General features: G+C 38.4%; 1 protein-coding gene across 7 annotated transcripts in view; it reads right to left on the bottom strand.

Annotated features, from left to right (window-relative positions):
* Nucleotides 1-12552, bottom strand: part of GAS2 (growth arrest specific 2) — a 95515-nt gene that overhangs the window by 70545 nt on the left and 12418 nt on the right. For all 7 annotated transcript variants that reach the window (XM_054828335.1, XM_054828330.1, XM_054828338.1 and 4 more), the window contains one exon: nt 6758-6882. In XM_054828335.1, coding sequence (XP_054684310.1) covers nt 6758-6882 — 125 coding nt within the window. The remainder of the gene's footprint in view (nt 1-6757; nt 6883-12552) is intronic.

The following is a 12552-nucleotide window of genomic DNA, read 5'->3' as shown; positions in this document are numbered from 1 at the left end:
ACATATGATTTTCTAAAAACAAATTTCCGCATTTCTAAACTGCTGTCAGACACTTTGCTTTCTTTGATGATGCATGCCTTGGAGACTCAGAGGCATTTGTTACTCCTCGTGAACCTCCAAGAGTTTCTCCATTCACATAATTCCCTTTATGCAAAGGAAAGATTGAAAAGATAGGACAAGCACACACATACCTTTTGTTCTTAGAAATTGCTAGAGCAATTGCACAGCTGTTACTCAATCCCGACTCTCACTGGTTCAGGAGATGAGTCAAATCCTAAACCTCTGGTCCAGATTCTCTACTTTAGGAGGAGTAGGTTCCCTACATTTGCTTGTGGCCCCATTGTGGAGCAGACATAAAGCTCTTTGACATAAGCAAAGGTCTGTCTCCTGTCGATATTTAGGGAACTATGAGTTTCCATGTTTCTTGTAAATGAGCAGAGTCAAATATCAATTTGTTTTCATACTGGGAACTGCCTAGCGCTAATCACAGCTCACCAAATGGGGTAGCAATACTGTTTGGCACAAGAGCTCAAAGCACTTTATAATCTTCACAAATCAAGCCACTATTGTACAGTGAACAGTATTCCCAAGTTACAGATGTGCAAAATGAAAGCAGAGACATGTATTCTCCCGAAAGCAAACAATAAGCTTACAGCTGAGATGGGAAATTAACTTGGCGCCCAGTTTATAATCTTGTTCTTTTGCCACCAGCACCTTCTTTCAATATTGACAGAATTTGAGTCAATTCCCTGGCTTTTCAAGTCCTTTAGTTCAGAGGATTCTGCCTCTACTTCCAGACATACATAATTCTCCTTACAAACACAAACATCTTTACATTTAAAGCAACCCGTGAGTTTTCAGTTGTGAAACTGCCAAATTGTTTGGCCTCTGAGATCCAACTTCAATATTAGAACTTAATTAGGGGCAAAAATCTTCCATCCCAAATCTCAGTTTAGATCTCTTAATTGTAACTCGCAAAATGCATAATGTGACTCTCAGAGTTATTCTCCCTAGGCCCAAATGTCACCTTACAGAAACCCGCATGATTGAGAAGCCAATGTCGTCACAGTGATCTACACCCACCAAGTATCAGATTCGCCAAGTATATGTCCCAGGAGCAAATAAAAGCTTTGGATATGGAGCAATGGCAAAATACACTTCAGATACTAGGACTACGGGTAAGATGTGGAAAGAATCTCTTAATGTTAGGAAATACATGCACGTGTGCGTGCATAAATTAGTTTTCTTAGACAATTTCAATGGAAGTGCACATGCACATTGAAGGACAAAATTTACTCGCTGTTTTCTACACAACAGCTTTATTTCAGTGTATGATCAATTCAATCTTATTAAGTCAGGTCCCACTGGAGGAATAAAATTAAATGCATATTTGAATTAAACATTCTAGGACTTAAGAAATATTTGCATCTGGATTTATTTTGTACTTGCTTCTATTTCTTTTATAGGCCAAATCAAATCTAGATCCTGGCTTCCTGAAAATGAAGTTGAATTTTAGATTCCAATTCAAAAGTATTTCTAAGAGAGATTAGAGTTGAGATTTATCTGATTAACCTCTGAGAAATCGAAGAAAAAGGATGATCAGCTTCAACCTGTTTTCATTCATTTGCCATGAAAACATTGTTTTCAGTGGACTGTTCATAAATATAAAGGGCAACTTCAAGGATGGTGGGCAGACTATTATGCCCTCCCTATTAAAATGGTGATAACTATTAACACTATTTATGTTTCTTCTAAAATCCTAATTAACGGGCTTACTAAACTAAGCCCAAGCAAATGTGGGCCCTGTGCATACTGCACATGCCTTGATGCTTTGAATTTGTTTGTACAGCTGTGAAATTCTCAAATTAACTATCTGTCAGGAAAAGTAAAATACTGCCAGGAGAGCATGGAGATGAAATCCAAGCCAATGGGAGAAAATTACAAAATGGCATCCTGTGACATGAATCACTTTTATGGAATAACTCCTGCTATAATAATAAGTCTGTAGTTTCTAGACAGAAGATCATTAGCGGCAGCAGCACAGGTAGTTCCAACAACTTACTACCATACAAATCTTGAGCATTTATGAAGATTGATATCAGTCATCTCCTTGTCATTTTATGAGTGTACGTGATTAGATTTATTTATGACTGTAAAATCTCCAAAAAGGGGAAAAAATGACTTCTTTAAAAATATATCATACATTCACACCGGTCTAATACTACCCTCCCTGTTTAAAAATTTCCATTTTCCTTTAAAACTCAAAGTTTTGTCTGTGTCAAGCAAAGGATCAGATACAATATCAATATTTTTAGATTCATCAGGTTTTGCACCATGGTTTAGCTGCTTAACAATGAAGAACGTTGTCTTCTGGGATTTACAAAAGAATCTAAGCACCTAACACCCTTTGAAATGAACAATTGTTAAATGCTTCATCTTTAGAAGCTGAAATGCTTTTAATAATTTATTACTGAATGATTAAATCAAACTCCACAAGGTTAGGGAGCTAGACTCGTGGAGGACACATTCAGAGTATCGATTATGATACCCCAAGGTGCCTCAGAAGGGCAATAAGCAGAGACTTCATAAATGGCACCAGAGATTTATGGCACCAGTCCAGTGCTCTTGATCGCACATTACTCCCCTGGATAACAGATACCAGCGTGTGACTCAGGTGCTATTCTTAGCGGTAGGGATTCAGTCCTGGAGAGGCATTTTTATACAGAACAAACAGTACAAATTTAATTTAAAATAATTTCTTTGAAGTTTGACCTTTGTGAAAGGACGTATTTGCCCATGTCTGCCTGCACAACCAGCAAGGTATTCAGCCCTAAGAACCAAAGCCACACGGAATGTAAGAGTGACCCTACTGGGTCAGCCAAAGGTTCATCCAACCCAGACCAGCCCTAAGTAAATATCTGGAGAAGACTAAGACCGTAGCAAACGTTACACCTCTCAATACTTTCTCAAGTTCCAACCATTTTCAGCTATGGGGACTTCCCTGTCCAGATGGTGTTTCTGTGTATTCAGCCTTCCAAGAAATCTCTCTCCCATTACCTTATTCAGTGTTTTCTTGAACCCAGGTAAACTTTAACATTCATTGGCAAGGAATTACCAACCAGTTCATAAACAAGGGCCCCCTTTTGTTTGTTTGGCTCCTACTCACTTCATTCGATGTCCCGTAGTTTTTGTATATAAAAGACTGAACATCTACCATGCCATTTCTGATTTTGCAGGTTCCATCATATGCCCCCAGGCTGCCTCTTTCCACACTGAAGAACCCTAACCTACTCAGTCACTCATAAAAAGCTACTCCATTGATGTCCTACAGCCATAAAAAGTTACTGCTCCATTGCCTTCCTCCCACTCTTAAGGAAAGAGGACTTTTGCATCACACACCTTTTAATCTCCTTTTCAGTTTCTTAAAGCTGTATTCCCAACTCATATTACTAATAGTTTCCTAACTCTTCTGAAAATGTCCCCAGTATCCACAAGTGTCTCCACATGACACAAAAAGGAAGAGTTTATATCAATATCACCATTTTCCTTCCAGATTTGGAAAACTTGATATTGTGGGAGGCACAAGTTTTTTTGCTTTATGCTTTCCTGATTTATTCCACACTCAAAAAAGCTGATGCTGACCTAGGGGGTCCCTGAAAGCTGAAGAAAGTTCAGTCTTTGCTAATAAGAAAGGGAATGATACAGCGCTGTTACAAAACAAACTGCAAAACTGACCGTGACTAGAAACATATCGCACCAGCAGTTAACCCAGAAGCAAAAGAATTTAACCTCTGCCATTCTGTACAGTATGGCAATACAAACTTAAGGAATTAGGGCAAACAACTGATGAGTCAGTGTATGCAATACTGGTTTTTAAGGTCTTCTTACAAGTATTGCTATAGCTACTAAACTGGCCAGACAGCCCCAAAGAGCTGCACAAGTGAATTCAGGATCAGTAGTATATATCAAGCAGAACAGGATATATCATTTCCCTTTAAGACAAAACTAAACCCAGATATGGAGCTTTGCCATCTAGGAAGTAGCTCCCATACAGGGAAAAAAATTCACTTATGAAAACACACCAAATCTTCAAGCTTGCAGAAGGACTTAGCAAGATTTCCCCCCTGCCCCCCATTATCTATAGCCTTATCCTGTCTCACTCACTTAGCTGCAACCTGGTGCTGCCTGCAAGCTGATCCTTCTGGCAGGCACTCGGTTCATATCAGTCTGCTTCTATCTAAAAATTAAAAGTTACATATAGGGACAGAAAAGCATGTTATCTATTTTGAGAGAAGCTGGACTCTATAGAACTTCCAGCTGCCAGTGAAGGCACCTGGGTCAAAGACCATAACGTTTCTGTTTTCCTGCGCACATAGAAGTGGCCAAATGGCTTCAAAATTCCACATGTATTATTAACAAAATACATAATAATGATTCAGGAGAGGATTGTGGAATTCTTACTATGCTAAATTTCATACGGTATAGTCGTCTTCTACATTTCCTTGGCACCAGAAGTCAGATTTTCCAACGTGTAGACTAGTCCTATTGCCTACGACTGCTACACAGGGAATTGCAATCTGAAAGGATAAATAGTTCCTTAATAACCTACAATGACACAAATCTATTACTCTGCCATTTCTTTGAATTCTTACTATACTAAGTATGAAATAATATACATTGAGAAAATAGGAGTGGAGCAGAATTTTTTCCCTCTAATTGCATTGCCTGTTCTATCAGTTTGACAAATACAAGACCAACAAAACTAGGTAATTACAACACATGGGATTACAAATGTCTCATTGGCTTCTAACATAACATGGGTTCAAAAAAAGGGGGATCAGCTAGCTGAAGTAAGGAAGGCCATATTCTCAGCTGAGGAAGTTCATACAAGAGAGGAGGTCTACCTATTTTCAGTGGTCAAACCAGAAGCACCAAACATCGGTACGCTCCTGGGTTATCTTTCCAAATGGTAGCTCTCTCCAAATGAGCCACCATCAGACAAAAGTCTGCTGATGCAAAAAAACCAAAACAACCTGCAACCAAACCACCAACAAAACAACCAAAACCCCAAAAAGCAGTAGTTAGATATCTAACAAAAACATATTGTTTGAATTTCTGAATATTCACTACAACTCTGTAGTAGAATTTATGACTATTATTTTCCTGAGAATTTTATATTAAGTAGACATGGTTTTCTGAGATGTCAGTCTGTAAAAAATGCATTACACTTCATGATTTAATTGATTTTCTAGTATGCCACCTGAGCAAGATATTAAACCAGAACATTTTAGAACTAGGTACTAATTTTACCTTTTGGGTATTCACTGAAGCTTTTAATAGCTTTTGTCAATAATGGTACCTTTTGTTTGTTTGTTAAGGGGGAAAAAACAAAACAAGGAACCCTTCTTTCTGCCTAGCTAGTTCCTAGGCTCAATCAAAAAGACTGCCGTAAGTGTTTTCTCAACTTAGGAGCTACCATAACACTAACAGGCCATTCTCTTAGGTGAAGACAAGCTGGACCATATTATAAAGAGGAACTCAGAAGTCATCCAATACTTCTATTAACCAAACCCTGATTATAATTTGAAATATGAAATATGAGTTCCAGCTGTCTTTCCCTCCTTTGTGGAGGAAGGCTTTCTTCCTTCTCTACTTATCTTTCTTCCCAGCTATCTCTTTCTTTTTCTTTAGGGGAAAAAAACAAAGAAAAACCCAAAAAACAAAAAAACCCAACCAACCCCAAAAAACCAAACCTCAAAGCAAGTAAACAAGGCCGTCCCTGCACCCACCCCAATACACAGAAGGTTAAAAATAATTCAATAAATAAAGCCTGCCTTAGTCCAGACAATTTCTTCTGCAACAACAATTATGAGCTTGGAACCAAGAAAAACAACTTATGCGGCTGCAGCTGACACAAAGCTGTAAGTTCTCAGAACTGCTGATAAAATTTGTGCTGTGCCCTAATTTCTGCTACAGACTAGTTATGAAAACATAAAGAAGAGAAGATGCATTATGTGATTTCTGCTCTTGGATTCTCTTTTACCTGCTGTGTATTTGCGTGTTTTAGCTTTCGAGAAATATATATCTGAATTCAACAAGAAAAATAAAAACGGTTTCAGAGTAAATGCATTAAAGTACATGTCAACCATTTAATTTAACTTCTCCCAGAGAGAAACTTGCTGCAGTCTTTAATTTCTCCCAGTAAGATTGTCCTATGAAAATCACTGAAATTAAAGGGAAGGTGTGGTCAAGCAAGATCTTAACCTGATCTTTGCAAAGCTCTTCAGTTCCTTCTGAAGGTTCACGCCTTCCACATCATCCCTGCAACTCTTTACTGAATCTCTTCCAATATACCAACTGGGCCTTTAAACTCAAGGCACCAAAACTAACTATACAACTTTATTATTGGCCTCCCTAGAGCTGTTTATGGAGGAAAAGGCACCTCCCACAGTTCCTTAATACTCCCCTTGCAAATAAATATAAGGATCACATTTTCTCTATTAGCTACCACATCACACTGCTAGATTTCGTTCTCTTACCCTCCACATGTTACAAGTCATTTTTTGAGTAACTTCTTCTCATAGTTACCTTAATTATTACCCAAGAAGTATCAATTCCCCCAATTTTATATTATTTTTTTTTCCTACACAGAGCAATTACCTCCCTCTTAATTGCCAAAAAAAAAAAATATCAGTACCAAACAAGGCAGATAGCTCAGATACTGATAATACATGCTAGAACATTTACCGACACTTACTTTGCCAGGCTTGTTTGCATCAAAGCTGTTTTCTTTAAATTTCTCCTGCAGGGTCTCAGCTAACCGACAAAGCAAGGCACCGTTGTCCAGTTTCTCCATAAAGGTTTCTGCTGTTATTTCTCTACCTGAACAACAAACAGAAAGTTAACATGGCAGAAAGCATGCAATAGCATAGACTGCATTTGTGTAAAATCAATAGAAATCTCGACAACAATTTGAAACATGCCTTAACTGAAAAACTTGCATTACTTTGAATATTTAGTGAATAACTCGACTACTATTTTTCTGGTAGACATACAGCAAAATTATTCAAAAATAATACGATTGCTTTGGGAAGGCATGTGCTATTTAAAAAATAATTCCAGCATATCAGACTCCACATATCTCATTTTACTTATGAAATGCCAGTGCTTTTAACATAGTGTTTTAAAAGACAGAGTACAGCAGGCAAATGGTTTACCCCAGTGTGCACTGGTAGCTAGAGCATAAGAGTTTCTAACACTACTGCAGCTTATTTTGTAACAGAAGTAGAAAACCATGTCAAGAAGGACTGTATTTTTTTAAAAAAGGACTTTAAGACATGATCCTGCAAGAAGTTGACAAGATACTGCAGTGACTACAATGCTCCTTTGAAAGAGCTTTTTCAGAAGTAAAGTTAGGTACCTAAAAAAAAAAAAAAAGAGAGTGTGAAATCCCTGGCAGTGTTTAAGACCAGGTTGGATGGGGCTTTGGGCAACGTGGTCTAGTGGAGGGTGTCCCTGCCCGCAGCAGGGGGGTTGGAACTAGATGATCTTTGAGGACCCTTCCAACCCAAACCATTCTATGATTCTATGAAATTTCATGTTAGCTATCTACTTGCCAGACAGATTAAAATTTTCAGCCAAAAAACAAAGCTAAAATGCTCTGATTTCAAAGTGCTATTTCAATATCAGTTATTATCATGCTAGATGGTGCTGTACTTCAGCTGCCACAGATCATCCTCCCTGGCTACAGGAGACCAGATGACCTTCCATTACACCGTAATTACATACTCCTGGTGCAGGAGATCACGAGAGTCCCATGATGAGCTGTGCATGCTGACTAGGTTGGACAGGCCAGATGAGAACGGAATCATTTACTACTCTAGACTAAACTTCCAGGATCTAAACATCATTTCCAGGTTAAAATAGTCCTAATTCTTATTGAAGGTTTTCCTTCCAATTTGGAAAACTTGCCTTCTCTTTTCTATAACATTTCACTCAGAAGAGAGGAAAAAATTAACATTCAAAAGTAACAAAAATGAAGTAGATAAAAATTAAAATCGTAATTCTGCAATATATTGGTGGCACATTGTAATCTGGTAGTCAATGTCACTTGTAACACTGTAGATAACAGTATCATAAAGCAATATGATTGTGAAAATGCTAAAGGAAAATTGATTTCTCTAGGCTCTTGCCTGAGAACTGTTAGATACTTCAGCATCCTCTGGGCAAAAAATCGGGAGTCTTTTCAGTTTGGTCAGGTCAAATCAAAGACTAAGATAAAGATCTTTGCAGCAAATCATCTTCCGATACAACAGTAAACTTGTATTTTTAGTTGAAGTTAAACTTGTTTTCTCTAACACAGTTCTACTTCAGAAATATCTGTTTAATGTGAAGGTTTTTTCCCCTTTTTATTCCCCCTTAATTGTCTCTGCCATATAGCCCAATTTATAGCTCCTGTATACCTAAATGACTTCTCCAGGCAAAAGAGCAGTAGCAGCTCTGCAGACATTCAGTGGCAGCTTGTGCATAACTGGCAATGTTTTAGCAGTGCCTCCAGCTCAGCTGAAGCCAGGACCGAAAATGGAATAGCCCACAGATAGAAACATTGAACATCTCAACACCTCAAAAGCCTTCATCACCATTCTAGCCTACATATTTTCCTGTTTGCCCCATCAGCATTTTTGGCAAAAGGTATAAATCCATTAGAAATCTAAATTTGAAAAATGACTATGTTATAGGAACTGCTTTATTCTTAACACAGTATTGCATTGTATAACAGACTTGTTTTCTTCTAAAAAATGTATTTCATATTTTCAACCTACTCAAGATTTTTATTTTCATTTAGAAAGCTGCTTTTTTTCCCCCACACACACAGGTAAAAGAAAAAAAAAAAAAATCACATTCTACATATCAATTCTGTCCTATGATACATCGATTTATTATTTCACTGGTCAAGCATTAAAAAAAAAACCCTAAAACCTATTTAGAGTTATTTTTTCTTTACACAGACATGGCAAAATTCTTCTATCTTCTTCTGCTACTTAACAATACATTTATATTATTTTAAATGCTGAACTGCATTAGCAGTTTGGTCACTGCATATAGTACACTAAGCCAGAGCATTTTAGTTCTGTTCCCATTTATGAAAGCTGAAAGAATGAGTTTTGCATTGAACATCTGTATCCAATGAAAAATATATTAGGTGTCAGCTTTCAATTCACTGTATTTTATGGCTCCAAAAGGTGGCATTTCTTTGCTAAAACAGACACTCTGACATATTTAACAGTTGAAATGTATTGATTCAAATGAGAGTAATGTTCATAGCCTGAGGAAAAAAATGGCTCTGTATATTTGTATGGAAAAAACATTAAACTCCATTAAAAATGTATAACTCCCCCTATAATTACAAGAAAGCAGTTGCAATGTTTTTATAGAATGGTAGTAACATTAAGTATAATAAAAAAACAACACTAGAAGTATGAAAAAACCCCAGGAATATGAAGGCTTTCTCAAACCTCGCGAGCATTGCTTACCCTCTCTTGTACCGCAATCACCCCATGCCCCTTAAAAAGACCAACGTAGACCTGAACGCCTACCACTTGGAAACTGTTATCTGTAAGGCCACCCAGTCCTGGGGGCCCTAATGCAACCAGACTGGGAAGTCCGTGACAGAGTAACTAAAAGAGCCCGTGCCCAGGGTGCGTGCCCAAGAGGCCAAAGATAAAGCATTCCCTACGGGCCACCTCAGTCAACCACAGTCTTCAGAAGAAGGCGGAGGGACTCAAAGACTAAAACAAAGTACCAAAAGCTAGTTGGTTCCTCTATTGTTGCACTGAGTTCTTCCACGCTTAGTTTAATAACTGCAACGCAAGACGCTGACTCCAGCCTCGCAACTAGCTGATCGACTGCTTCAGTTATCCACTTCAGTGGTAACACCAAACTACTAGTTTACAAATAGCAACATTTCTCTTGGACGAATCTATGTAACACATTGGTAGGAGGATGATCTTCTACAATACTGAGGCACCAGGGGACCAACTCCTCGTGACCCCCCTCACGTTGTGTGGCATTTAAGCCCGAGATAACAAAATGCAATAAAAATGCAAGAAAACAATGGCCAATGATTTTATGCACATGGAAAACCGGCTCTTTTCCGACAAGGCTACTCTGTTTCCTACAACAGCTAACAGCAAGAGAAATAGTTTTTGTAGCATTGAGACATTATCACTTACTTTTACTTGAAATGGGACATATAAACAATCCCAAAGGCACGTTAATACTAAAGAAAATTATAAAGCCACTCAACTGCATCAGTGCCAGCAGAATCACTAGAAGGATCACTATCATGAATGTCTTGATATTCAGATACTTAAAACCTACATTTCCCATTGGCTTGAGCTGAACATGCTGATGTTGAAAATAAAGGTACTGTTACAGAATCCTCTTAGACAGCAAAATGAGCAAGAACACTGAGCTGCAGCAGGTTTTGTTTTAATTCAGAATCAAAAACAGCTTTCTTGCAGAAGACTTCCCACTCTTCATCCTCCAAACTTTACATCTCCTTCAATGCACCTTTAAATTCCATGCCTAGTCTTCAACTCAATGCCTCCCCTAACCTCCTCACCTCTCAGTTCCTTTTCTCCAAGTCTACTTCACTTTTGCACCCAAGCAATTTTTACATGCCTCATGCATCATTCAACATTTACGTGTCCAAATCCTCGGCATCTTGCATTCTCCAGCTTCTTTCCTATGAGCTTCTGAAGCCCAGAAAGCTCTGGTAGGAAGAGGCCTCAGCATTGAAACCCTGCCCAGACACATGCCCATGCACATCTTACAGGTCTATTCTGTCGTCCCATGTGTTAAATGAAGCTGGATGCAAAGAGCTACAATATCATAACCCTTTGCAGCTGGAAAATGGGATCTGGGAATGGGAGAAGAGATCAGATCTTTACCCCATAGCTAAAGGGAAAACAGAGAAACCATCCCCCTGTACTTGTCCTAAACTACAGACTGGTGATGAGACCCACTCCTCCTGATGTCAGCCCTTTCTCCTCTGCAGACACACAGAAGACAACAAGACAGTACTGGAAAGTACAGCAAACATGCAAGCCTTACTTGCTTTCAAATTGCCATTTTGCCTCTGCTAGAAGATTACTGTGGCCCACCTGTGCTAATTCTGTGCCCAACTGTGAAGCTTGCTCAAGGGGAAACAGAAGGTTTCCGTATCCTCAAGAACATTCCACTAAAATAAGTGTATACATAATCTACCAAATTTGGAGTGCATCAGCAGTGAAAGCATTGCCGAGTACTTCATTGGCTCTACAGATAATAAAAACAAGGCTGAAAGATGACCATGATTTGCAAGACAGTTGGGTCAACACATTTCCTTAACTTTGCCGCTGCAAGAATCTTGTAACTGAGCCACCAAAGCTCAACAGAGGGAAGCGAGGGTGAGATACAACATCCACAGCTCCAATCTTCCTCTCCAGCATGCAAACCCCCACTGCAACGCTAACGTGTCCCACTTTGAGAATGCTATAATGTACAACATTGTTTGAGTCAATCCCATCTGACACATTGATTTCATCTGCAACATCCTTTTTCCAGCCCCTAGAATACAGGCAGCTAAAAATCTATTCAGCAATGAAGCCGTAACAACAAACTGTCCTCTCAGAAGCCGCGCGTTTCTCTGACATGGTTCAAAACATAATTAGCAAAACGCGTACAAAAGTAGTAGTGATTACGGAAGAAAAACAACCCCACAGTAACGTCCATGCTAAAATAGAAAAAAATGTTCAAACTCTCAGGGTTAAAAATTTTTTCAGTGTTATTTTCCAGCTGCATCATGCATCTCAGTCTTCCAATTTCACCCAGGTAAGGTCAAATTCTAGCTATGCCTAATTTCCACCTAATATTAAAACCCTTCATTCACATTATAAAATGCAACATCCTTCTAACGTTTTCCAGTTTGTAATTTCAAACCCACACCAGGCTTTGCTGCTGCAAAACTGTCGTCAATTTAAATTCCAGTAACACCGTGTAGGACTCATTTGCCTCTCCATAAAAATTTCCGAAACCATCATCAGTTGATCAAACTACCTCAGAGAGGTTCAGCCCTATTCTTGCCTAAAATGCTTTCTATTATTTTTGAAAAAAATCTACATTTATTTGAAAAGATTGTGTGCCTTTGTTGATTCATAGTACAAATGAATGAACAAAATATAGATGAAACAAAACATGAACCAACACGCCAAAAATTAATTGAAAGGCACATTAATTTTCTTTATAAATTGAGTTACCCTATTGCATTAAACCTAGCATAATGACACTTACAATGAAGCCACACTAGTTATAGCACAGAGCAAACTAGCACGTGGATACACAGAATATTATCTGCTCTGCGTTATCTGCACATCCATGCATGTGAAAAATCTATTGACCATTAATAAAAAGTACATTATTTCTTCCATAGAGGGAAAAAAAAAAAAGCCACAGCAAAACAAGCAAACAAGAAGGCTTGCATATCCTTTTAACCCTTGGGATGCTGAAAAG

Source organism: Grus americana, chromosome 5, assembly GCF_028858705.1.
Source record: "Grus americana isolate bGruAme1 chromosome 5, bGruAme1.mat, whole genome shotgun sequence".
Lineage (NCBI taxonomy): Eukaryota > Metazoa > Chordata > Aves > Gruiformes > Gruidae > Grus > Grus americana.
This window is presented reverse-complemented; position numbering and strand designations above follow the sequence as displayed.